The 22584-nt window shown below is 42.6% G+C and overlaps 2 protein-coding genes across 8 annotated transcripts in view; one reads left to right on the forward strand and one right to left on the reverse strand.

Moving 5' to 3' along the window:
* Window positions 1-10927: 10927 nt before the first annotated feature.
* On the reverse strand, window positions 10928-12163 carry Vha14-1 (V-type proton ATPase subunit Vha14-1). Its single transcript, XM_070537056.1, has 5 exons — window positions 11949-12163; window positions 11590-11671; window positions 11435-11517; window positions 11242-11364; window positions 10928-11090 (listed from the first exon to the last, which is right to left on the reverse strand). Exons 1-5 carry the CDS (start codon window positions 11988-11990, stop codon window positions 11061-11063), a joined length of 360 nt encoding a protein of 119 aa, XP_070393157.1. The 5' UTR covers window positions 11991-12163; the 3' UTR covers window positions 10928-11060.
* Window positions 12164-12457: 294 nt separating this feature from the next.
* The window catches only part of LOC139059125 (histone-lysine N-methyltransferase 2C-like), a 243738-nt gene continuing 233611 nt past the window's right edge, over window positions 12458-22584 (forward strand). For 6 of the 7 annotated variants that reach the window (XM_070537047.1, XM_070537052.1, XM_070537053.1 and 3 more), the window contains exons 1-2: window positions 12458-12876; window positions 19273-19724. In XM_070537047.1, the coding sequence (XP_070393148.1) occupies window positions 19309-19724 (416 nt within the window). In that variant the 5' untranslated portion in view covers window positions 12458-12876; window positions 19273-19308. Of the gene's footprint in view, window positions 12877-12981; window positions 13458-19272; window positions 19725-22584 lie in introns of those variants that run through there. The other variant, XM_070537048.1, reaches the window with a different exon arrangement.

A 22584-nucleotide genomic window follows, 5' to 3' on the forward strand; every position in this document is an offset into this window, starting at 1 on the left:
TGCTCTTTGTCAAAAGGCGCTAAGTGGAACACTTGTGTGCTTTGTGACTAGGTTTGAAGGCAAATATCTCGAAACTGGTGTTAGTCTCAAGACTCTTTATTAGGTGGATGTGTGTTGAGCTTCAGTTTTGTAATTGAAACACGTGCACCTTAGTGATTACCCAAAAGGGTGGCAAGAATAAGCTATCATTTATTATTACACATTTGCTATGCCCACTGCCTCTAATAATGCCCTGGTGCAAAGAAAGGCATTGTCTCCATTGTGCTGTGTAAAAAAATTCGGCTTTTATGTTTACAGAGTGTTCAAGTAGTCGAAATTTTCTAGTTGAGTGATAATAATATACTATTAGAGATATACGAGGGCAAATCACAAAGTCGTTGCCCCTATTTCTTATTAGCCAAAAAAAAAGGTATGTGCAGGTAACTGCAACTGTACATACTATTCTACGTACCTTACACTATTTATCCACATAGTCCCCACACCTGTTCAGACATTTGTCCCATTGCAGCACTAAATTTGAGATGCCCCTGTGGTAGAATTCGTCTGGCTCACTGTGGAACCACCGTCGGACTACTGTCTTCGCTTCATCATTGCACGAGAATTGCTGTGCAGCCAGGAACTTCAGAGAGGACCAAAAACGTGGAAATCACTAGGGGCGAGATCCGGACAGTATGGTGGGTGGTCCAGACTCTCCAAGTGAAATGACCGGAGCTTGTCGGCAGTTCTGATTCCCACATGTGGCCTCATATCATCTTTGAGGATAACCGCGTTGTTTGCATTTTGCGAACTCTCAACACCACCAGCTTGCACTTCTTGGAAGTGAGACACCTTTCCCCATACGTGGGCTGCATTACCCTGTGGATTTCCATGGGCCTTCGTCCCTTGCTCTATAGACAATGAATCGCACTTCGTTGCTCGTATGCAATGGACATGTGAAGCACAACGGCCATCTTCAACAACTGACAGCAGTGTTGTGCCGCGGAGCTACTGCAGATAAGGCCGGGCTGGTCCAAGAAAGGTCCACTGCTGGGAATGAATATGTTGACTTTGCATTTACAGCCATTATGCCTAAAAAAAGACTGGAGCAAGGACTTTCTGATTTGCCCTTGTATGAGCTTTGAATAATCAGGTTAAACCCTGCAACCTTTTTTTTTTCTGTATAGCACAAGGAAATTGAGCATAAAATAGGAAAAGAAGTTTGTTCAGTTTTTCGGGCTGTATGTAAAAACAATTTTTGGATGATGCACGACAATAGAATGTACACTATGAAATGCAAACTGCCAGCTGGTCATATTTTGTAAAGCCTTGCATACGTACAGATAAAAAGAACTATATCTCAATAAAAATTGAAGACACGAAAACAAGTTATAAGAAATGGTAAATAAAACATCACAAAGACCTGTTGGTGCCAGCTTACTGCGTGTATATCTGAAAAATTGCTCATTCATGTGGATGTGTGCTGCGTCAATATTGACCAGTGTGAGCAAGTGCAAAGGCATACATACACCCATCTTTCTTAGTTTGTATACACAGTAGTTCCCAAGTGCCTCCCAAAAGAAAAAAACATGGACTATAGCCTTGCACAATGCTTTTCTCACCAGTAGTAGCTGCATTAATGTCTTTCGATGCACGCAACATTGCTTTCAAATCTGTTCCAGCAGGCAGGTGCAGAGACCGTCAAAAAATTGATGGTCTCTGCAGCCTGTATTTATGCCTAGTGGTGAGCACTTGAACTTGTTGGTTCAGTCAAACTCTGATACTGTATCAAATCTGAAGGAGATCACAAAAAAAGATTTATATATAGGTAATTCAATAAGAATTTTAGACAAAAATTTCAAGGGGCTCTACAGCTGTTCAATATAGTGTACACTATAATTCGTTATATATGGGTTCGAATGTATATCTGTTCTTATTGTACAGTACAATAATCTAGGTGGTAGCACAGCCTAGACTAACTACTTGAAATAACAGTAAGAACAGATTGGGACCATAATTTGTAGAGTTTCTAATCTGGCTACATTGCTAACATACAATTGAAATGGACCCCTCATGTCGTTTACTAATAGCATTAAAACCACATGTCAAGATCACAGATTTAAGGGCAATGCAACAATAGTGGCTGGTTATTTAAGAGATTGCAAGTTGTCACAAAATATTTTTACAGCAGTGGTTCCCAAGGTTTCACTTATTGGGCACACCACCAAATTTCCCACGGAGACCTTTGTTTCCCCCTGCCCTCCAGTACACCTATCCAATAGCCTTGCTGTGAATGTCAATCGAATCACCTAAATAGGAAATGAATGTGCAGCTCAGTACCATTTTGATTCTGTCTCGAGTTGCTTGCTACAAAGCCGACCCTGAATTTATTAAAGTTGTACTTCTAGCCCAAGCAGACTCCTCTAAAATAATGACTTTGTTGAGTAGAGGTATATGTTTTAGCAGTCGGAGTAGTTCTACATGCCCCTATCACAGCCCTGTTAGCTACCATGCTGTGAAAGAATGCATGTTTAAACCCAGAAATCCCAAACACCATTGGAGAATTGGGAAAGTTGGAAATTGTTTGCCTTGATTTCTGGCCATGGTTCGTACATTACTACAAAAAATATATGTTAATTGAGTAAAAAAAGTCAGTGGTACAGTAATAATAAATTAGTAATTAGCTTATGGAACTATCCACAGTTGAAAACTAGTTCCAGCATATCAAAAACATTACTGTGGGCTTTCCTTACGTTTCCATAGTTTAAACCGGAATGTTAGGTATCCAACTTGGCACAGCAGGAATGATATGTTAGGTTTGTGGCACGAGATATAATTGACCAAGCAAGACGCAAGATGGCCTGTAGTTGGGTACAAATGCAACAGACATGTACAGCAGACACTGCATTTGGCTGATCACCGCAAGAGGAGGTTTCACACTTTCTACTCTCACATCTACGCAACACTGAACTCGTAGACATATAACAGATCTCTGAAAAACGGAAGACAAAGAGGCGGATAGATCACTGGCCAAGACTTCCAGGCTTGCACTTCCTGTAATAAACACCGTAACCAACCAACCAATCGATCCCATCACATCAGGAAATAGAGTCATTTTTTGTATCGGCATGTGTAGTTTGTCCTTAAAAAAAAAAAGGGCTTCGTCTAAACAAAATGTACCTCATTTGTCTGCACGGTCTCTGAACATGTTTGATGATAGGGTACGTACACAGTGATGATGTTTTTGTGTGTGCCCTGCACGGCAACTGCTAGTTATGTTGTGCAGTAGACTAGTTGAAGTTCGACGTTTGTCCTGTGTATCTCACTAAATATTTCTAAATATCCTAAATAGTCTAAATATTTGCACTAGAAAATCATATATTCTGCAATAACATTTAATTGATTAGAAATTCGAGCATTGCATGAAAGAATCATACAGATTCTCGCATGTAATGTGCACAAAATATCTGCCAACATGTACAATGCCAACAGAGTAATAAATCGGACTAGTTGGTTTATTTAGATTTCTTTTACGAATGCACCGACTTAAAAGCACTACACGTAGGAAAAAGATGGAAACACAAGTTGACAGGACAAAGCATCGGTTCTTGTCCTGTCAACTTGTGTTTCCATCTTGTTTGTTTGTGTAGTGCATTAAACCGTTTATTTGTGAGTGTTGCCTAAAGGCGACACGCAAAAAAAAAAAATCTCTTTGCTTAGTTGTGGTGTCGAGTAAAAAGTTTCTGGCTAAATGTCTTCGGCCAATACCGAAAGACAGGCAGCAAGGGTCATTTGTTGGTTTAGGGCAAGGATGCTATTCTGGAAATTTGTGAAATTCCACCATGTCAAATTTGGTAATGATGGTATTTTTAGCCAATCAGAGGCTGCTGTGGGCCTCTCTGATTGGCTGAAAATGCTGCCATTACCAAATTTGACAACACGTCGCAATTTGACATTGTCCTGAATAGTAGCCCAGGAATACAGGACAACGAAGAACCTTGGCAGGCGGCACGCTTTTTTTTTAAAGCACAGTCAGAGGAGATAGACTGATGCAAGAGCTTCGGCTGTAGTGGTATCATAGACGTGATGTAAAACAAATGAAATGCAAGCCTATGGTTCATATATGACGAGAGCTCTCTGTACAAATATCAAGCGAAGCCATAGGTGGCTTGGAATGAAGCCCACTTCGTTTTCTGCCTAGTGTTTCCTCCCTATTGACGAAAAAGTTCCTGCAAAATATTTTTTAACTGTATGGACACTCCAGGCGAATTTCTGCCGTCGGCATCGCTGCGATGTTCCTTATAAAGTCCAAGTGCGATAGTATCGCTGTCGCATGCGGTATGCTGCAAGTGCGAGCAAAATCTTGAGAGGGTGAGTCGAGAAGGGTGGTGGCTGATGCACCGGTGTCCACTTGTACTTGCAAGGGAGGAAGGCGGGGAGGGTGCGTGCAATCATCAAATGTGCTCAAAGGTTGGGATGGGTAATAGAAGCGGGGAGATGTGCACATGCTATTAGGGAAAGGGTCAGGTTAGTGGGCGCATCTACTTTTCTCCTCCGGCTGTGGTGGCCGAGCGCGGCCACGTGCGTCCTACCTTAGAGGCAATCTGCGCTGGTTTCGAAGGCTAGCCGACCTGAGATAGTTGATGGCTTCGTGAACCATGTTCCCGTGTGCCTATGAAGCGAGAGGCCGCACGAAGGGGAATTCACTCGGTGCTGCTGACGTTCTTTGTCGTGCCAGCGTTCCGACGGCTATAGTGTCCACGGTCATCGAGTAAGATGTGCCGCCATTTGCCTATGCGTGCTTGAAAACGGGGTTGTTAATTTAGTAAGTGAATCTTTACGACAGTTTATGCAGCTTATAAAACGACTATAATTTTACTTCGTGTAGCTGCCTCACAGTTAAATTGCTATTGCAATTCAGTGCTTTGCTCTATATGACGTCGCACCCTATACGACAACTCGCTCTATATGACGTCACCCGTCCTACGAATGGCACCACATGGTGCCATTCGTATGGAGGAAGCACTCGGGGATTCACACAGATGGGCTAGGGATAGGGGGAGACAGGGCCTCTACACTGGTCGGCCGTGCATGCCGCGTATTACGCGCAGAGTGCATATTAATCATCTCTGGAAACGCTCAGCACTACAAATGATGCCGCGGGAAGAAAAGGAGGCAGGTATATTGTGACGCAATATGGGAGGACATAGAGTGGGTTATACAGCAGCCTCTCTGTGCCACACGGCCTCAAAACATTTCATTTGCTTCTATCTCAGGCACTATATAATTTTTTTATTGTATCCTCAAGACCAAACGAGTATGGGTAACAAAGAAAAAGGCTGCTTGAGCAGATATAAACCTTTTTGAAAGATTATTTTAGTAAAGTGCTGCTCCTCGCACAACAGTTTACAACTTGTAGTATACAAGGTCTCTCCCAACAAATTCATGCTGTGAGCAGCAGCATAGGTCCTTTCAAATGAAGACAGCGTCACTCTCTCCAGTTGAAAAGAACCAGTTGACCGAGCCGGATTGCAGTTGACAATGTAGAATTTGGTGCGAGTACTTTTTGCGCAACCCATTTTTAGTATTTGTTGAAATGGAGATCGCATTTCGGCAGTGTGACAACAGTTCAAAAGGAAATGCCATCACTGCTGAAGTGTTCGGCAGAAGAGGACTTCCATAGGGGCTTGGAAGTCTGCTTCTGTCGTGTGTGAAAGACAATGAGGGGAAGCCTTAACAGAAGGCTTTGGGTTCGTGTTATGTAGGTTTGATGGAAGGCTCAAACTGGAAGGGGCCCAAGTTAAGCAAGCCACACAGCCACCTATCATTTTATACCCCTGGCTGCCTCAGGTACAGTCCAGTCGACTGTTACAGGGAACTGGTTTTTCCTTCTGGCTAGAGTGGAATTGCCTGGCTCTGCAGCAGATGACTTGCGATTGGCGGTGCTGGCACCTTTCTACATCCCTGCGCAGTGCACTGACAGCTGGAAATTGTAGCTAGAGTGGTAGCAAAATGAGAAACATGCATTGCAGTGTTCCTTTCAATGCAATATTGGGCATTGTACAAAACACATTGTGAAGGTGGCCTGATGTGTGAGCTACAATGGCCGTTATTTATTGGAACTGCAGCCAGCCATGGTGCTCATGGTTTGAGTAGCCACAGGTTGATGTGGCCACTTGAGCTGGGCACTATAGGCATTCTATCTTGGGAAGTATAAAATTGTAGTTTTGTCTCTAGTCTATAGAATTATAAATGTACGGATAACCTTTTTCTTTTTAAAGAGAGTTGGGCTAATTGGTGATGCATTTGCTGTGACATAGTTTCTAGCACGAAACAATTGTTGACAAAGAAAGAGATGGACCAAACACAGTGCTAGCAAAAAAATAAAGGAATGAAAGAGAAACTATTTTTTCCATGCACCGTTGATACAAAAAGCACTCTGGTAAATTCTTCTCTGTTGCATGCTTTCATGTGCGTATCACACAATAAACAGCTGAATACAACAGCACGAATCTTGGCACTAGTTTCATGCTGTTGTACTTGGCATGGTGAGCAGAAGAGGGCGCAGTGAGGCAGAAAATGTTTACACGAGGACTGGGTGGCGGGCAGAAAGGGAGGCAGCCAAGACTTTTACATGTCGCAATCTATACAAACCCAGCCCAGAAGAGCCAACGTGCATGTAGAGTGGCCCTTTTTTCCCTTCTTCTCGCTTCTTTCATGCAAGACTGGGAGATACTGAACCAAAATGCATTTGATTGCTTGTAGTTGCAGCTGTTCACGTCTTGATGTAATGGATGAGAAGTACAGTTTGCTTGGAATGCGTCGGTGTGATGGAAAATTCAACGATGTTCACACAGATCATGTTGGCAACTAGTACCTCCATTTTGAGGAATACAGAAAAGTCAATTCAGTGTAACCTTTTTAAAGCTTTATGGCTACACTCGTTTTGTTAATTACTCGTACATTAAGATTAGTGAACACATTTTGAGGTGCATGCTTCTTTGTCACCTCACAGGTGAAAGGAGCCGGCACAGGTGCCGGTGGCATACAGTCGCCCACTTAGTCTCCACCTTAAAAAGACACAAAATGGGCTACTCAAGCTACCTAAAATAAACTGTTGCTTTACGTTTTATTTGTCAGCTGTACACAAATGTGGCAGGGAATGCTTTCAGTGTCTGGTCATGTAATGCGGAAAATATGGGCACGGTTACCACTCGAATCGTTTTTAAATCACCTTTCATTTTCCTTCATCATTTCTATGTTTTAATAATAGAAGAAAAAATTTCACGTATACTTTCCTCGGCTTCACGTGGTTGCGACTAAAAAAAAATCAGGCCACTTCATTCCCCTTCTCGGTATCAAACATCAAGGCACATATAGTAAACTCTCTGTTGTACGAATGGTCATTTAATGAATATTTCAGAATAACAAATACCTGCCGTGGTTGCTTAGTGGCTATGGTGTTGGGCTGCTGTGCACGAGGTTGCAGGATTGACTCCCAGCCATGGTGACCGCAATTCGATAGGGGTGAAATGCAAAAACACCGGTGTACTTAGGTATAGGTGCATGTTAAAGAACCCCAGGTGGTCCAAATTTCCGGAGTCCCCCGCCTCAGCGTGCCTTATAATCAGATCGTGGTTTTGGCATGTAAAACCCCATAATTTCTTGTTTCAGAATAACAAACTTTTAGAAAGTCCCCAGAGGTTTTCCTACATATACTATGCAAAAATCTTTCAGTTAAGCGAATTTCTGAATAGCAAATATTTCAGTTGAACAAACTTGATCAGTGGACCCAGGCTCATTTTCAAAATCAGTTCAACGTAGTTTTGCACTCTGCAGCACTGGCGTAGCTGATGCTCGCCACACCCAAATCGCCCCTTCAGTGCCGTAACAGTAACACCAGCTACAATGAGAAACTACTGGCATAAATCCTGCCTTTCCCCGCTCTGCGGTGAAAGTGAGCAATTGAAAGAGCGCAACGAGGTGATCAACCCCGGGATGTGGACAGAGGTCTGTCACCAGCTGGATGTTGACAGCAACGCTTTGTTTGAAGACTATGTGCAGTGTGACAGTCAGCTGATTACGTGTGCTAAACTATCAGATCTGGAAATTGTTTCCAGTGTTCATCCCAAAGATAAGAGCGTGACAAAGAAGATGCAATGGCAGAATCAGATTAAAATCCTGCAGCTCTAGCCGAGGCTGTAGGATGTCTTGGAAAGTTGCAAGATATTGTGTCGCAGCAACAAGCTGTGTTAGAGGAAGTGCACAAAAACATAGACTGTCTGGACAGCTTTGTTACTGCTTGTGCTTTGAGCACCAGTGCGAATGAAATTTTCACTTTTTTTTCAAAAAGTGATGGGCAACAATGTAACTGTTATGGACTTCGTATATAGTGATTTACATAACTCCATTAATTGCATTTCACACTTTTGACTCAAGTCTGCTGTGCCCTATACTGTTCCATATTCTAGTGAATGTTCAGTTTAGTGGACTTTCATGTAAGTGAATTATTTCCCTGGGTCTCTTGAACTCAAGTGAGAGTTCATTGTATTTGTTACCTTAAGCTGTACAAAAAACTAGCAATGGGAAAAAACTGCCATCACGAAGCAATGGCACTTCTCAGCAATGCTGTAAGGGCAGTAACAAGTACTGCATTCCCAATGACTGGCCATTGAATGTCGCCATTATTCCTAATCTGCTAGTATGTATTAAATTATGTTACACTTCTATTCAGGTCTTACATACGTGTTGCTGCAAAGATATGTTACCGATAAAGAACTGTAGGGACATCAACTACAGCTCTAACTCTCCTACTACAAAAGAACTTGTTCTTGGGAAAGTTGGTGCTTAGGCTTACTATACATATTGCTTCTGGCACAATGTAGAAGAGCATGAAGCAGGGGAACAGGAAAAAAAAAAAAAGACGTAGAGAAGTGCCAACTGTTTATTAGTAGACAGATGCGAAGATACCATAATCTTGAGAAGGCGGCTACCAGATATGCGATTCTCATGGATTTTCCAGTTCCTGAGAAGTTGGCAAAGTTGTGCTCCCAAATCACTCATGCGCAACAGCAGGGGTGCCAGAAGAGGCATGCAAAACCTTTCAGGCATTAAGCCGCGGGCGTCGTTCACAAAGTTCCCACGAGGTGTGGCAAGTCCAACATCGGACAAATTGAATGCTGCATGAATGATCTGATGAGCGAGCACGCTAACAGCATTGGTAAAGCAGACAGCCTGCATCTTCCTGCACATTTCAAAGCCTGCCTATGCGTGCCTGGTTTTCAGCAAGCTAAGATTGTAGGCAGGAGCAGAGATCAAAATTTGAGGGAATCATCAGGAGCATTTATCAGTAAGGGTCAGCCTGTGTTAGTGGCACATCAGTTGCATTGTCTTCAGAAATGTGCTTTTTTGAAAGGCAGATTTTGCAATGCCGTGTTTCGCGATTCTCTGCAAGGTGCTTGCATAGAAGTCTTCATTTTTTTATATGTCTGCTAATAAACAGTTGGCACTTCTCCGTCTCTGTTCTCCTTCCTCTTCCCCGTCTTCATGTTCTACTTTGGGCCAGGAACAATATAACTAGTAACACCTGTGATAGTATTCTGCACATCTGTAAAACATGTGAACCTTGCATGGATTGAGAGCTACTTTTACACTCAATTTTTTTTTTCAAAGGCATTGGGGAAAGTTCGATGAAGTGGCCACAGTGTTTGCTGCCCTCTTCAGCTGTGTTGCTGCGGCTAATTTAGTGATAAGGTGTTTCTATAAGGGCTATCATCAGGCAAAGTTAGAGCGTGTGGTGCTGCATGTTTAACCGTGAAAATGTACAGAGACACAATGATCAATTTAACCCTTTAACTCCCAAAATGTTTCCTGAGAAACAAAAATGTTACTTCCTCTGGTAGTTGGCATGTAGCATGCTCATAGAAATGTACGAGCCATATATGTAGCTGCCATTGAGTAGACGGAATAGAAATTCCTTGTGCTCTATGAAGACAGTGGATGACTACTCATGTTTCAAGAAAAACAGTTTTTTTCTCAACACACATAAGTCTTCAACAACATTCTCTCTACGCATGACAGCACAAAATAATATACACGAGCGCCCAAACTCTGGAGCAGCTAGGCACTGGGGTGAGTGAATGAGCACAATTCATTCATGATGAATAAAGCAATGAAAACTGCAGCATGGACAAGTAGCGCTTGGCGATATTGGTATAAATTTGAAGGCTGAGCACAGCTTGGGCCTTAGGGGTCGACAGTAAGTCAACACGGGCTTGGTGGACACGTGCTGGTGTATCCGGTAGGTCTGCCAGATGCTTTTGCTGTGGCTTCATACTTTCCGGCCACAAATGCCAGCTCCCTTTTGCCAGCATCTAGTTCGTAATTTATTCACACTGACAAAAGATGTGACCACTGTTACTGATGTTTCGAACATTTGTTGACCTTGTTACACTTTACTATTGTAGCCATGGAAGGCGTGCCACTAACACTTGTGGAAACTGGCAATGATGTACAGGTGATTATGGCATGCAAGCTTTTTCTGTGTGTTCATGCTGGGTGTTTTATACTGGCTGCAAGTTTGCTTGAGTGGGTAAGTGAAACGAGGTGATGGAAAGGGCCAATATTTCGGTACAGAAAAGATGTTCATTTGCGTGCTGAATTTTCTAGAATAACAGCCAACCAACCATGTCAGCTCATCTCTCCCATTCCTTTGCATCTGTCGTGCAACCTCAAGAGCTGAATTTAACATTAAACTGGCACTTTTAAAAGAGGTGCTGGAGAGTTTTTCTAAAATTTTGCACTGTCCAGTTCTCTTTCACATGTTCCAAAATATCAGTACACAGATGTTTTGGAGTGCAAATGGGTTCTGCAGTAGAATGGCATAGCTTGGCATGTCTCAAGTTGTGTGTGGCCTACCTGCTTTAATTCAGATGAGTGCAAAACCAAGGTGGTCACTCTGTTAGACTTTAATACATACAACACTTACAACGACAAAACAAATCCCTACAGTGCTGATTTTTTTGGAATGGAGAGGCATCTCTTGATTACAAGAAATCACAGAAAAAAAAGAGGAAGAGAGACTGCTACTTGTAATCTTCAGTTGTAAACATCCCCTGAAAAAGAAAACGGAAAAGGCATTATTTTTACACAATTTTGTTGCGGTCCTGTGTGACAGCTCAACAAGTCATCATACTGATTTAAGTGCCCTATACTAATGAACCACAATGGCTGCAATGTTCAGTACCAGCAGAGTTCAATACCAACCTTTGCTCGCCTAAGGATGGAGTCCTTGTTTGGGTCGTAGGGTTGATCTTTGGATGGAATTTCCAGAACTGCTGGTATGGACAGTGTGTGGGAGTCAATCGCATGCCTGATCATTTCAGCTATCTGCACAAACCATTTAGACAAAACGCATTAGTTTCAACGTGACACGGACGAGGTATAGCCACTGACTTACGTTTTGATTTATGAGTATAATATCTATATCTCCGCGCTTGACGAAACTTTTGAAGCATTCTTCTATTTCTGATACACTTGTATCTGAAAACAGGGGAATGGACATTTAATGAAATTGACCAGAGAAACAGTCGAAGCGAATGCAGTCAAACTTACTCTTATCAACTACTTTGAAGTTCGGCTGTCGTTGCTTGTTGATCTCCCCAATTCCTCCGAGAAGAAATCCAACACAGGTGTCCTATAACAGAAGAATCGTTCAATGGTCAAGTGATGAATTCAAGACAGGCACCAGCACATTTCTACGCAGTATACAAGGTAGCCAAGCCTCAGATTAATTCGTGGACTTTAATATGAGGATTTTCTTTTCCAATCGTTTAATATTTCTGAACCATTCTCTAAAGCGTAGGTGTGTTGTAGGGAGGCAATATACGGCATAGTAGATGCAAAAGCGAAACGACTCCCGACAACACTTTTACGTATCTTTACACGCACGCGGCCCATGCTTGCGCACTCACCTCATCCCCTATAATAGCAATGAGCTTTCCCCTTGCGGCCATGGCTTGCTGTAAGCCGAAAAATACTGTAACGGCACTGGGAACCCCGTAGAGTCACGAGATGTCAAGCGGGATGAGCAGTTCGGACCAGACGAGCTCCACTAGGTGCCTTCAATTTTGCCGTCTAGAGGGCTGCCGCAGACGCTGTACTGACGCGCACACCTTGCATGCGACAACGCTCATTGGCTTGGATCAGCTCTAAGCTGTCCGGGACAACAAATCGAAGAGGCCCACTAGCTCTATCAGCCAATCAGGCTTAAAGTTTTGCACGTTTTCCGTATCCGGTGTGTGTTTACGGTAATAACGTTAAGAACTGTGTAACCAGTTACAACTAAAAACATTTGTATTGATTATAAATGGTAAGTGCAAACATTGTACAATATTTAGAGTAACTTGAAGTTTAATTATTGCACAATCTCCGCTAGTACAGTCTATCATGTGCTCTGTCTCGATGTCGTGGTCTGGATACAATGGACTCGTTTCTAAAGCGTCTTCTTGCGCTAAAAGCAGGTTAAAAAAAATAGTTTATAGTTATCTGGAAGCAGTGTCACCTCATAGACAAACTCTGATGTCGGTCTAAACAAGGCTCGAGTGACGAACACGGCAGCTGCACAAGAAGGAGTTTTCATTTTAACCAGATCGATGCGAACTATTTTGTTGTCACAGGCTTTGTGCTTCCTGGCAACGCTGGTCAGAGTGGGAATCGGCCGCCCCATCGGAAAATCGGCGCTGCTGGCGCTAAACATGGCGCAGATCTCTTGGATTATAATTTTTAGTGTTTGTGATTGCAAGTACTTATTTTTTTCGTCGTGAAATCAAGGTCGCAGTGTGTTGTGCACTTTTACGGACCAAATGTTGAGCGTCTTCGCGCTAGCAGCAACACTGCCCGGTGAGTTCATTACTGCGATCGGTGTCTGTGCTCTATGTTGCGGCTTCCGTCAGTCCACGGTCGTTCTTCGGGCCTCTCGGTCGGCATCATGGCCGAAACCTACGGTCCCGTCCCGTCTAGCACCATGCTTAACGCATGGCGTCAGACAGGTCCCCGTTGTAGTTGCATCGATAAACTACTAGCCTGTACTGCTGCTGGGGTCTCAGTTTGAGAGTTTGACCTGTTCCCTCTTTCTGTGTACGCCTCGGCCACTGAACGCCCCACATGCGTGATTGTTTGCGCTCCGTCGGCACATCGCGTCAGTGCGCCGCTCATCGCAGTATTCCTGCTAGAAGACGATATGAACATAGCGCAGGCCGGAGTTTCTATACAGCTCCTTCTCGTTCTGCGCGGCGTCTTGCTGCCTAGTACTTCTCGCGCGTATAGTTCGGCGGCTCTGGGTGAAGCACGCTTTTAGGGGAAACTGCCGTCCATGATCTGCATATTGACCACTGCTGGCCGTCGGGCTTTTCCGTTCGCTGGTAGCGCTGCCATTTCACGAGTTTAGCTTTCCTGGCACCAAGTTTTCGTTTTGACAGTTGGTACGTCACTTTGCGGCGTGTTTTCTCCCGCATACTTTCGCAGCGAAATTGGGCCGTATACAAGGCAAAGGGCAATTAACGAGCACCAGCTAATTAACATAACCGTCTTTGTCTTTTATTTGCAACACTTTCTTCCGCGTGAAACAGGCGTGTGCACACGTAATCGTTAAATCCCATCAATGGGGAGAAATTCGGCACCTGCGTGGTTTGCTGGCGCATTTCCCTGTGAGGAGACGATTGCTTATGTTAAGCTCAGGAGATTCTAGGAGCGTGCTGTATGATATTCTATAAGAACACACCTGCGTGTCTGTGATTGTTTAGTCTTTTTATTTCGAATTGCGAGCGAAATACAGCTGCTCCACTTTCTCTTACTGTCAAAAATAGAAAAATAAGACCGCGCGCGCATGCATTAGCTGTCGGACTTGTGCACGTAAGCGAAGTCCTTGAGCCGCTTTCTTCTGGGTGTCAATCTCTGATTACCTCTAGGTGTGCTATGTCACCATGCTGACACCATGTCTTGCAGCAAAGTGAAGTTTGAACAAAGAGCTGAAATGAACCGTCAAATTACTGTGAATGTATCGACTGGACGTCTTTTAGTAGTGCCTAAAATGAAAAGAAAGCTTACCTGAACATTTGTTTGTTTTGTTGATAGTTTAGCATCACATTGTTGTGATAAACTGTATCCTGTATGCGAGCCCTTCTAACAAAGTTAACAAAGGGTGTTGAACTGCCCAAGTTAAACGTTTCAAATAGCTTTGTCTCCTTAAGTAAGTTTGTGATGCCACTCACGCTCTGGTGTTATTCAAATGAGCAGACTTGTGCAAGGCTTTACATCTCAATTTCTTTTGCAATTCTCTCCCATCTGAGAACTTGTTTCCCCTCTTTGTTTGCACAGAGTGCACAAGCCAAAAGCTTTGTGGCTCACTTGACAGACTTTTCTTGTAGTAATCTAAGTTTCACCTTATGTCAGCAGCACGTGAGCCTGTAGATACCAGCAGTACACTTTTACAATGCAGATCTAGGCCAACATAATGTAAGGGCTTTTCGCCCTGTTATATTACATTCTTATAATTCACAGCTCATGGATTGCCAGCTACATGGTGATAATTCAGGTCTTGGGCTGGTTGGGCTAACAGCTAAGCTATCCATTCATTTACACCTGAATATGTGGGCTTTTAGGATTACTAAAGTCCCCACGTAGAGGTAGAACATATCTGAGAGGCTTCTTGGCTTCTTTCCCCACTAAACAAGTTGTCTGCATCTGAAAGGCGACAGGAGCAGTTAATTGCTCTAGGAGGCTGCGCCTATGGAGCAGTCATTGAGACAGAATAAATTTGTAGCTAGTTGTAGTTACATCGTGTCCATATAAGTCATCAATGGTTACACAATCTTTTTGGGTAGCAGTGTGAACATCTGTGAGAGTTGTAGGCTTACATTTAGCCCATTTTCACTTTGATCTTGCGCATATCTTCAATCTCATACAAGATCTTTGCAGAGGGCTGCAATACAATAATAAATGTTGACAAGCATTATCAAACACAGTGTATAAAGAAAGATTAACCCCAAAAATATTGACAAGCATTGACTCTTTGACGAGCATAACCAAATATTGCGGAAAGAAAAATCAAACTACAAGAAAGAAGAAAGTATGCATGGTAAGAGCTCATGATGGAAGCTGCATTTCAAAATTCTTTAGAGCATCCTGCGTCACAGTTTCATGTGAAAGTTTATTCCAGTCCATTATTGTTTTTGGAAAACAAAATATTTAAAGCAGTTGCTATGCTGTGTGAGCGGGTAATTGATAGGGAGTGTTTACTTATTGTAGGGTAACCTGCCTCAAAAGTAAGAATACCCAAATACTTATAATGGCCACCTAAAAGCTGAAAAAAAAAAAATTATTCAAAGCTGTTAGTGCGATTTCTATCTGCCACCAATAGTAGTCCACATTGCCTTAGCAGTTCATTGATTGAAGTACGGAGATAATAGTTGTAAATAAATCAAATATCTTTCTTTTGAGTTTTTTCTAATTTGTTAATATTTCTTTTTGTGAAAGCATAGCAACTGAAGCAAGATTAACTATGGCGTTATATGCCAGAAAAAGTGCATTGCCGGTTAGAATTTTAACGAGCACCTTAAAAAAATAAACTGACTACGGCGCCTGGCCACAGCTGTATATGGCATGTTTTATGCTGCAAAGATTATTAGACTTACATAGTCCTATGTATTTACAGTGCATTACTTCAGAAAAAAATTATTGTTAGGGGAATAAGAGAAGAACAGAGGGATTTTCTTTAATGTTATTCTCGTGAAGATGGTTTTGTAGTTAAAGGGCATTTGCTATTGTTCACACGAAGCAACTATTTTCACGAAATCTTCATTTAATATAGTCTGGTCATTAATGAAATTTATTTCTTTGTACATCACACAGTCATCTGCATATAGTTATTTTTGCTGAGATTTCTATCTAAAAATCAGAAATGAGATGGCCAAGGATGGATCCCTGGGGAACTGCAGAATCAGCAGGAACAATGTAGAAAGAAGACATGTTAATCAAAACGAGTTGACATTAATTAGAAAGATAGGCCTTCGTCCATTTTAATAGCCGATCATCTTTAAGTGTGAATCCTAATTTATTAATTAGTTTGTTGTCGGAAACCTTGTCAAAGCGTTACTGAAATCCATAAATATAGCTTCGATTTGTTTCTTATTATTGATTGTATGAACTGACTGCGTAGTGGTTGAAAAGCCAGGCCTTAATCTCTGCTGAACATTTGTTAAATGGGCCCTGAAACGCTTTCCTAAGTAATCATAGAATGGACTCGTTATTAAAGGATATCTCACAGATAATTTTTAGAATCCTTCGACTATAAGTGCAGTTACTGCACTGGTTTTCTCTCTCTTTTAATCTCTGTTAATGTGCCAAAAGCTACGCAGTGGAGAAGCCACAAGGGCAGAGCCTCGCCCAAAAATTGACTGTCGTGGCAGCTTAATGGCTTGTGGTGGCAGCTGCGGTAGACTATGCTACGGCGCACATTGCTGCTATCTCAGAGGCCATGCTCGGCAGACACAACTACATGCAGTTGTGTGTAAACCGGCAGTACAAAGATGGAGTGATTCTTCCGTCTTTTTGAGATTGCAGATGTACATGTGTTTTGTTTATGTAACTTAAAACACGAATTTATGCATTACTGAGGGTGCTCTCGTGACCACAAAAATTGGGCAATAGCGTTGGTGGGTCCAGCTGTTTGCGTTGATGCTGCATGACAACCTTGCAGGAGCAAGAGCAAGTGATTTGTAACTGTGTTTCACATGAGGTCATAAATTTCGTGCTGCGTGCAGTGCAGTAATATTTGGCTCACATGTTCAAAGCATATGAAATATTAAACACATATTCCACAATCAGTTATCTAGTTTTCTTGATGAACATAAGGCATTGAAGGGGCCTCTGTGACAGATCGGCGATGTTTTCTTACTATGTTTAACTCTTTCCTGCGTGGTGGTTACCTCAGATGACCACCTTTTCAAAATTTTTCTTCAGCGCCCCACAGTGGTAAAATTCACAATCACTAGTGCTGGTTTCTTTTGTTACTTTCTTGCTGTTCATGCCAGGTGGAGCCACCTCCTTGGTTATATTGCTTTTTTGTTTGTTTACGTGCAGCAATTGAAATGGAGCCACGCACGATTGATCCCAAGCTTTTTTACAAATCTCAAATTGAGTACATATATTATGGCATTAATAATTATATAATTTATAGCTTGCATGTGCAGAAGAGCTGCTGTACAATTGACACGGAGCGTCAGGGCCTAATTGTGCTGTGGATGAGCATTACGATGGTGGTCACCTGAGTTGACCACCATGCCTGAAGGGCTACAGACTACAATCAAAACATGAATTTTGTTGACAAATTCGACCAAAGAAAGAACCAATATCAGATTGATCAGAACTCAAAAAAAAAAAAAATGGTGGCATCGAATTTTTTTCCATTTCCTTGACTGCTGCATCATGAACGCCTTCCTAATATACACTGAACTGGAAGGGGTTCAGAAGATGAGCTTGAAAGATTTTAGAAGAGATATAATCTGTACATTGACCGCGGAAGCACAAGTCTGTTCCCCAAAAGGAAGACAATCTAGCAGCTGTGTAGTAGAAATAAGGAGGTGATATGCAGCTTTAGTTGTCCGGGCCGCAGAATCAAAGAACCAACCCAAGAGGTGCATGCCGAGGCGATGTGCGAAATGCAGCACAAAAGCAAACCCATCAAGGATGACATGGAGGTGTGGAACATGCAACGTTCCCCTCTGTCTAAGAGAGGAGAAAAAATGTTTTGCGGAGTTTCACAGAAAGTGAATGGAGACCCCATTCCAGCATGGTGGTTACCTCAGGTGACCACCTCAGATCATCATTGCTTCCATATGAAAATGTTTTTAGTTTTGCTTATATCTATTTTCTGAGTGGCCTTGTGCAGTTTGTTCACTAAAATTTAGTTTTCATGCAAAAACAAACTTCTGTGCCTCAAAGAGTTAAAAAGTTTTTCAGGGTCCCTTCAATGCCTTGTGTTCATCAAGAAAACTAGATAAATCATTGTGGATTATGTGTTCTAATATTTCATGTGCTTTGAAATGAGATAAATTATGTGGTAATATATGACCTGGTTATGCAGTAACTGGGTTGGTGGCTCCACTTCTAGTGGCATCAGTCAAGTTGTATAGTAACTTGAATACCATCTAACGTGGACATGTTTATACGGCCCCTCTAAATGTCCTCTCTTGATCGGACTTGAAAAGCCAGGGAACATGAATTGCTTTTGATCCTTGTTTGGTCTGTTTGACTTAAGTTGCTCCAGAATGCATTGAAAACATAGTAGGCTGACCAACATATTCAGACTTGTGAAGCAACTGGAGTTCTGAATTGTTACAAGTCTTCTCTACTGCATTGGTATATGAGATACATGAGCAACCTGGGTATTAAGTGAGGATTCTTTGAGCAATCAAGCCTGTCCTGCTTCCTCACTGGCTTGAGCACCATCATCACCGAGGGAAAATAAGATTAGAGCGGCTGCTTCTTGTGAAAGCTTGAGCTATGTTTTGTGCAGTTTTCAATATCATGGCTGGAGATCAATTCTGAACCGTTGAGTGACACTCCTTATTAAGTCAGCCCTAAATAAGCTAGGATACAAGCGGTATTTATTAGACAGCCCAGCTGAAGTATAAAACAGAAACAGATCTTATGGCATGATGGGAGTGCAGATTAACATGTTCAGGTGTATTAGGCTATTTGATGATGGTTTTTCACAGGTTCATAGGTTTCAGACAGGGTTCAGTTTAGATTGGAGCTGGAGAGGGAGAGTATTGCGGAGCAGTGTCCACGAGGAACATTTGTCTTGGAGGGTAGAGCTGCTTACACAATATGTTTGACCTGTAAGTAAATTTACCCGCTATTAAAAAGCTTCGTACAGTGATAATAAGAGCACCACATAGTAGGTTGTACAGTGAGGGAGCTAAAAAGCTCTGTGCAAGTATAGCTCCTTTATCATTTGACAACTTATTGTGCGCCAACTTGGAAGTGGTCCCGGGCCCATGGCAGCCACATTCCAATGGGGTGGAATGCAAAAATGCTCGTGTATTTAGATTTAGGTGCACATTATTAAACCATGGGAGATCAAAGGTTAATCCATAGCCCTCCACTGCAACATCCCTCATGACATTAAAACCAGGAATCAAAATTTTATTTTTAATGTACCTCAGAATCCTTTTGTTGGCCTGTTTGTGGGGCTCTCTGACGAAATTTGTTTTCCCTGTAACCTGCTTCCCCCAGAGGCCCTTGGGACGCTCCACCGAGGCCGATGTCGAGATGGAAGCAAGACTGGATAGGCCCACGGACGAAGGCAGCAGTGACAGCACAGCTGCCTGTCCGCCACCGCACACAGCCGCGGCCTCCTCGCCTGCGGTGGCCGACAGCACGCAGGGCAGTGCCGCGGAAGAAGAGCTCCGTCATGTGACTGAGAAGCCCAGTTCCTCGGAACGGTCTAGTGCTGGAACTGGAGAGAGTGTCCCCGAGGGAGGAGGCACAGGTGCCACGGACGATGATGACCAAGGCCAGCGTGATGGAACGCCCGTGCGTCAGGCTGGAGACTCTCCCAAGGAGTCCAGCCTGCTATCAGCGTCATCTGGCAGAGACGGCGGTGGTGTGGTGTCGCCCCTCGTGGTGAAAAGAGGCCCCGGCAGACCGCGAAAGGATGGTAGTAGCCCCGTGCAACGCAAGAAGCTGTAAGTTTGCCCACTGACTGTGTCGCGCTGGGCCAGTTCCTAATGCAAAGTGGCATTGTGGGTGGTCTGTAATTGGGATGGAGACCAGCTGGGAATCACTGAGGGCTGGTGGCTTTCCTTCTGCTAGGGAATAGTGCAGGTTGCATATTCACAAAAATGTTCTTACACTAGAACTGTTCTCAAGACCAGATTACAGCCAGCCATGGCATTGGATGTATGATTAGTGAATATGGCCATTCGATGGCAATTACTCTGTGAGCTTAAGCCCCCCATTTTGATCAGATACCCTTAGGATGGAGCTGCCTAACGCAGGGCTATGTGTTACTGGTGATAGCTAGGTCTTTCAAAAATGGACTTGCATGGGCTGATGATAATAACATTGTTTATGGGTGGCCTCTATGAAACTGTGCCAATGACCTTCTCATAACAAATCTATTGTACTGCACTGTTCTAATGGTTAATTTATTTAATAGAATAAAATATGTATATTTTAAACAAAAAAATGTTCAGAATATTTTATCAGATGCACACTGGGCAACTATCATGTGGGAAGTATAGAGAGAAGTGGCATGGAATCAAAAGCCGCTGATTGGTATTTCTTAGTTTGCAAGGGTACATAAATCAGTGTGTGCTCGGTCGCATAACTCACGAATGAAAGGCAGTTGAAAAATTACTGCAGTGCCTGTGTCTGCAAAGGAGAAAGCAATGGAATGCATGACCTGATGCACCTGTAAAGTTCCATTGATATAATCTGCTATTCGATATGCTATCAGTATATCCTTTATGCCATAGGCAAGAGTGAAAAACTAACTTTTTGTTTTGCAGAAGAAGATTGTGCACTAGCCTAGTCAGTGCAAGTATTCTTTATATGTTAAAAATATGCAGACAGTCTAAAATAGAGGCATGTCTTGTTAGGCCAGTGCAACTCCCTATGCAAGGAATTAACTTTTCTGTTGGCTCGCTGAGAAAGCACTTCACTTGAAAGGTTGCACAAAGCTACAGAACTAAGAGTAAACGTGCCTGTTTTATTGATTTAAGTATTGAATTGATATACACCCTGCCATTATAAGTGTGTCTCTTGAGGAAATGTGTGATTCCAGTGAAATTTTCTTTGCTAAGAATAACCTTTAAGTGTTCCTGTGCGTTCCCCTTCTTGTCCTTCGTCTTTTTGTGCTGTTCTTCTGTGTATACAGACTAGTCCAAGCTGCCCCGGTGTTGCGTTTTACTTTTCCAGTTGTCTTTATTTTCATGCAGTTGAACCTCTACGTAAACACTGATATAACAAAGTAAATCTAAAATGTTTCTCGCCGATATCGGTATATACGAACACAGAATATAGCAAAGCTATTTTCGTGTTATAATCAACTTCATCCTAACAAGGTTTAACTGAATTACAAATGAATGACTGGGCACAAGCACTGGCGTGTAAATAGATTAGCTTCCTCAAACTGGAAAATTTAGACGTTATCTTGTCACAACAACTGCGACACGCGAGGATTCTTTAAGCCTTCGATAGCTTGGAGAGTCGTCAAAGGCATATTGAAGCAAGGATGGGGTTGATTTTTTTTTTTATTGGCCATACATCTGTCTGAAAGATGCAGCATTAGCCTACGTTGCCAGCAGCATATTTTCGAAGAGAAACCGTCCTAAAGGCCCTCACCACTGGTGCAAACCAGTGCAGTAACTGTGGACAGAATGCGTCACATGATCCTTGTCATCGCTGTCATTCACCTCCGTGTCTTTGTTAGGTTTTTCTACGTTTCGCATTGCTGCATTCAGTGGGGTTGATTTTCCAATATGCTTATTATGTGGCTAATATTGCACAGTTGATAGTAAAAGCTTATAGCTGAGCTAGTGCTATCCAAATTGTATCGCATTGTTCAGGACAGTGTTGTGGAATTATCATTGAGACGTAGTTCCTTTGTCGTGTTTTTGTGTGCAGATTAAAGCATCTTAACGATGGATTAGACTATAACTACAGGACATACACAGAAGCTGTGCATCTGTGTATGTGGTTTTTGCTTTCTACCTTGTCAAGGACGTGTCATTCATGGATGGTCATTTTATTCTCTTGCTTCTGCCAGGCTGTCTGCCATTGCTTGAAACAGCATGTGAAGTACACTTCTATGTGTTCTGTCATGAGAAGTGGTGTTGATCAAACCGTGTCATGAACCAAATGATCTATGTAATTCATTTCTGCTCCCTGGCTGACCGGTAGACCTGAACCAACACCTTTTGGTCCCCACTTTTGGTCCTTAAGACAATGTTTGGCAAAGGTAAGCAGCAAATGAGCCTGCCTGTAACACGAGGAGAATTTGCATACCTGTCAACTCTACTAAATTTTCTGTCAAGTTTACGAATTTAGGATCGTTATGTTTTTACGATTGTTATGTGAGGTTTTAAAACAGAACAAATGTTGTTTGGGAAGAACTTCTGCTCATCAGTCTCCGACCATACTCTTTGAAGCCAGTAAAAGGGCATTAGAGGGTTATCGCTTCGAGCCAGTTTATCCAGACAAGTTCCTGAAGTAGATGAAATCAGCAACAGGGAAGTTGCCGAGAAAGTCACTGTGATTTAAAAGCAATGCACTGCTCATCAGTCTCTGCTGTTCCAAGTTCTCTGCTGCTTGCATGTTGTGTCTAAAGGTAAATAATTGCTAATAAACTGCGCTTGTATCGCACAAAAGTTGTGTGCTTAGGGCAGACTGCATAAAAATTCATTCTTTCCCCTCTCTTTTTGTTCATTGTTGTGTCTGCAGAATTTTTACGAATTTTAAAAGTTCACTGGTTGGCAGGTATGCATTTGCAGAGGGCAAACCTCAGCAATAGCCTCTCATATCAGTTTGTTTCCATTCTTGTGC

Source organism: Dermacentor albipictus, chromosome 4 (genome assembly GCF_038994185.2).
Source record: "Dermacentor albipictus isolate Rhodes 1998 colony chromosome 4, USDA_Dalb.pri_finalv2, whole genome shotgun sequence".
NCBI lineage: Eukaryota > Metazoa > Arthropoda > Arachnida > Ixodida > Ixodidae > Dermacentor > Dermacentor albipictus.